The sequence below is a fragment of the Pygoscelis adeliae genome, unplaced genomic scaffold (genome assembly GCF_000699105.1).
Source record: "Pygoscelis adeliae isolate BGI_AS28 unplaced genomic scaffold, ASM69910v1 Scaffold122, whole genome shotgun sequence".
Taxonomy (NCBI): domain Eukaryota; kingdom Metazoa; phylum Chordata; class Aves; order Sphenisciformes; family Spheniscidae; genus Pygoscelis; species Pygoscelis adeliae.
This window is the reverse complement of record NW_008824358.1, coordinates 3,632,345-3,635,464: the sequence shown is the minus strand read 5'-3', so window position 1 is coordinate 3,635,464 and position 3,120 is coordinate 3,632,345. Positions and strand designations below refer to the sequence as shown.

The 3,120-nt window shown below is 49.6% G+C and overlaps 1 protein-coding gene across 1 annotated transcript in view; it reads left to right on the top strand.

Moving 5' to 3' along the window:
- Positions 1–1,260: 1,260 nt before the first annotated feature.
- PAPOLG (poly(A) polymerase gamma) overlaps positions 1,261–3,120 on the top strand; it is an 89,947-nt gene continuing 88,087 nt past the window's right edge. Inside the window, exons 1-2 of the mRNA XM_009319635.1 lie at positions 1,261–1,306; positions 1,955–2,240. Coding sequence (XP_009317910.1) covers positions 1,261–1,306; positions 1,955–2,240 — 332 coding nt within the window. The remainder of the gene's footprint in view (positions 1,307–1,954; positions 2,241–3,120) is intronic.

Here is a 3,120-nt window from a genome sequence, read left to right as displayed (position 1 = left end):
GCAAGGGGCACCCCAGCAAGGAAAGCGCTCCTTTGATTCCCGCTAATTCTCTTAACTCCCGCCTGCGTCCACGCTCGCTCCCGCGGCCTTTCTGCGTGTGCCTGCGGGCTTCCCCACCTTCTCGTGTCTTTCGGGCGGGGTGTTTGGGTTCCCCCCCTCGTTCGCCCTGAGGAGCGCTGGCAGTTCGATGCCCCCTCTCTCTCATCGCCAGGTCAGGATCGTCGTGCCTCCTCCAGCTCACCTGAGAGGTGCTCCTGGGCGCGGGGTGGGGAAAGGACCGGCTCATCCCTGCGCGGTGTCGCTCGGGAAAATCCGCGGACGCTCACGTATGGATCCAAAATACGTGCTAAGGCCCTCTCCTTTCTAACTCGGCATTTGAGGAATTAAAAGGAACCACTGGTTTCCAAATGAAAAGGGGAGTGTAATTCACAGGTAAACATTCACAAAAGTACATGAGTCCGTTTTAAAAATCACAAAGGGAAACGGTGACCTTAACGTGGATTCTGGGTCCGCTCTGCCGGTAAATTCAAAGCAGCGTCGCTTATTACACCAACATTTTGCAGGACATTTGTCACAACCATGGACTGAGCATTTGGGTATTTAAAAAAACCCACCAAAGTAAACAATACAGCTAATTCATAAGCGTTCAGATGTGCAGTAACTTGAACACAAATATTTCCATCAGTATAGTGGTGGCCCCATATAACGCGGTAAGATACAATTCAGACCTGTGACGGTCTATTGAATACATAACAGGCATTTTTAAAATTGCCTGGAAACGTGTTCATAGGGTGAAATCTAACGGTCCAGGCGGAGCTTTTGCTCTTGATCAAATAATAAAAACTGTTAGAGACCATTCTGTCATCTCATTGCTCACCAGCCTCCACGAGAACTGTTTTACGTTCCCGTTTAAATAAGACAGGAGAGCAAGAAGGAAAACATAAACCACGGAAGAGTTACTACAGGCATTAGCTCTTAAGCCAGAAAAGCAAGAGAGCTTAGAAGGAAAGCGGGGGAACTGTCTTTGTCGCTCCGCACCCATCGAGGTTTCCTACAGCTGAAGCCTCTGGACGGCGGCTCACGTTAGGGCAAGGTTGCACTCTCCAAGCCCCAGGGGCTGACTTGGGCGAGGCGTCGCTGTTCTGCCTCCCAAAGACCTTCTTCCTGTGGATTTAGGTCTGCCAGGGAAGGGGACTAGTGCGGACAGACAGACGGAGGCTGTGGACAGATGGGACTCCCTGTGGGACGGAGTGGGTGGCGATGGCCTTGTCCGCGGAGAAGGAATCCGAAGTGCAGACTAGTAATAGTAACGGCGATTACCATTAAAGCGCAGAGCTTTTCATTACTGAAAACTTCAAAAAACTCTCCTGAACTATATTTGAGACTTTTTTTTTCATGTTAACTCCAGGTTTGATTGCTGGAAAAGGTTGACTGCTAGAAAAGGAAAACCAGTGCGGTGCACAGCAGTGGGGAATCGAAGCCCTTCTTTACCAGGACCCCTACCATATACGTACTGTCACTCACCTTCCAGACACTCAGTACAACCATTCAATCTATTGAATCAAGAGGCTGTTTGATCTTATCTGCATCTGTGAGCTGACTGTCAACCTGCTTAGGCTGCATATTAAATCATCTATAGTAGCTGTATCAAGCTGGGATGATCTGTTAATTCTAAATTTATTAACCCTTGGAGTGCAGTCATCATGTTTAATCTAGTGTAGCCAGCATTTATCTTACGAGACTAGAGCCTTCTTTAAGACATGGCCGTGCTGTAGGTTAAAGAATCAGTAATGCGGGGGAGATGGTAACTGGGAAGAGCTCACTTTGATCTCTGAAAGCCAGCTGACAGCATCACTGCCCCAAACACGTATGCTTGTGCTTGTGTCACGCTCCCGTGTCCAGCGTGTGGGGCGTGTGCACACGTGTACGTGCCTAATAACGTTTCCTCACAGAGTTTTGCCTGAGACGAGGAAGAAAAAGAGAGGCCTTGAACAACGCCTGAGCCCCGTGCCTCCACGAGGACTTAAAATCAAAACCCAAAGTGACGGCACGCCACCGCAACGCAAGTCGAGGGTGGCTGCAGGCCGAGTCCCGCGAGGACCCACCAACAAACCTCGCCTCCAAGTCGGCTCCCACTTCTTGGTCCGTAACTGCCGTCCAAATCACTTAACAAACGTCCTCAGGGCGCTGAGGACCACGGCTGCTGCAGGACTCGCCAGAAGTCAAGTGCTGCTCTCCGCGTACATACAAATATACCCCCACGCAGATGCATATACATATACAAATAATTTTATGCGGTTACATACATACGCATCAATGTGTTAATCTGTTCGTTACACACACACGTCCCTCCCAGCCCCTCTCTCCTGTTATCTATTATCCTTGCACACTGCCGATGGTATCAACATATTCACAGCTTTTATTTCAGTCGCAAACTGCTAGGCATGCTTCCTTTTTTGGTAATCACGTGCCCGGTATCTCTCTAATGTAGCCTAATAACAATTTTAGCATTCAGATGAAGCGATTTCATTCTGTGACTGCCTTTTCTATTAGATTTGATTCTGAGAAGCCCCAGTGGGTGCCTCCGAGGCAGAGATCTATCTGTGAGGCTGCAACCGATTCAATAGCAGCCTGAGCTAACCTTGACCTTTCCCTAGACCCTGCTCCATCTGGTGCCAGCCTGGTCCCCCCCTTCTCCTCCTCCTTGCTTCACAGTCAGCATTGATCAAGGCGGAATCGAGCGTCTCTCTCCCTCCAAGGGCTGGGCAGTCGCGGAAAGGACAGCACATTTCAATATATGGAAATGATCGAGCCTCTTATGCAATCATAAATCTACACAGAGCTTCGTGATTTGGTCTTTCATTCACCTCCAAAGATTCTCCCCCTCCCTCCCCCCAGCGGGGATTTATAAACTATAAGACAGCGGCTTTCCCCAACACCTGGAAATTATAAAGCTTGCTGTTTATTGGAAATGAATGCCTGGCGGTTTCATCTGATTCGCTTTGCATTTTATTTATTTGCAACTCACTCGGTTGTTTTCCTGCGTGTTTATATTTTTTTTTACGGTGTGCCCCCCCCCCCCCCCCCTCGGCGGGGGGGGCGGGGCCCCGCGGGCGGCGG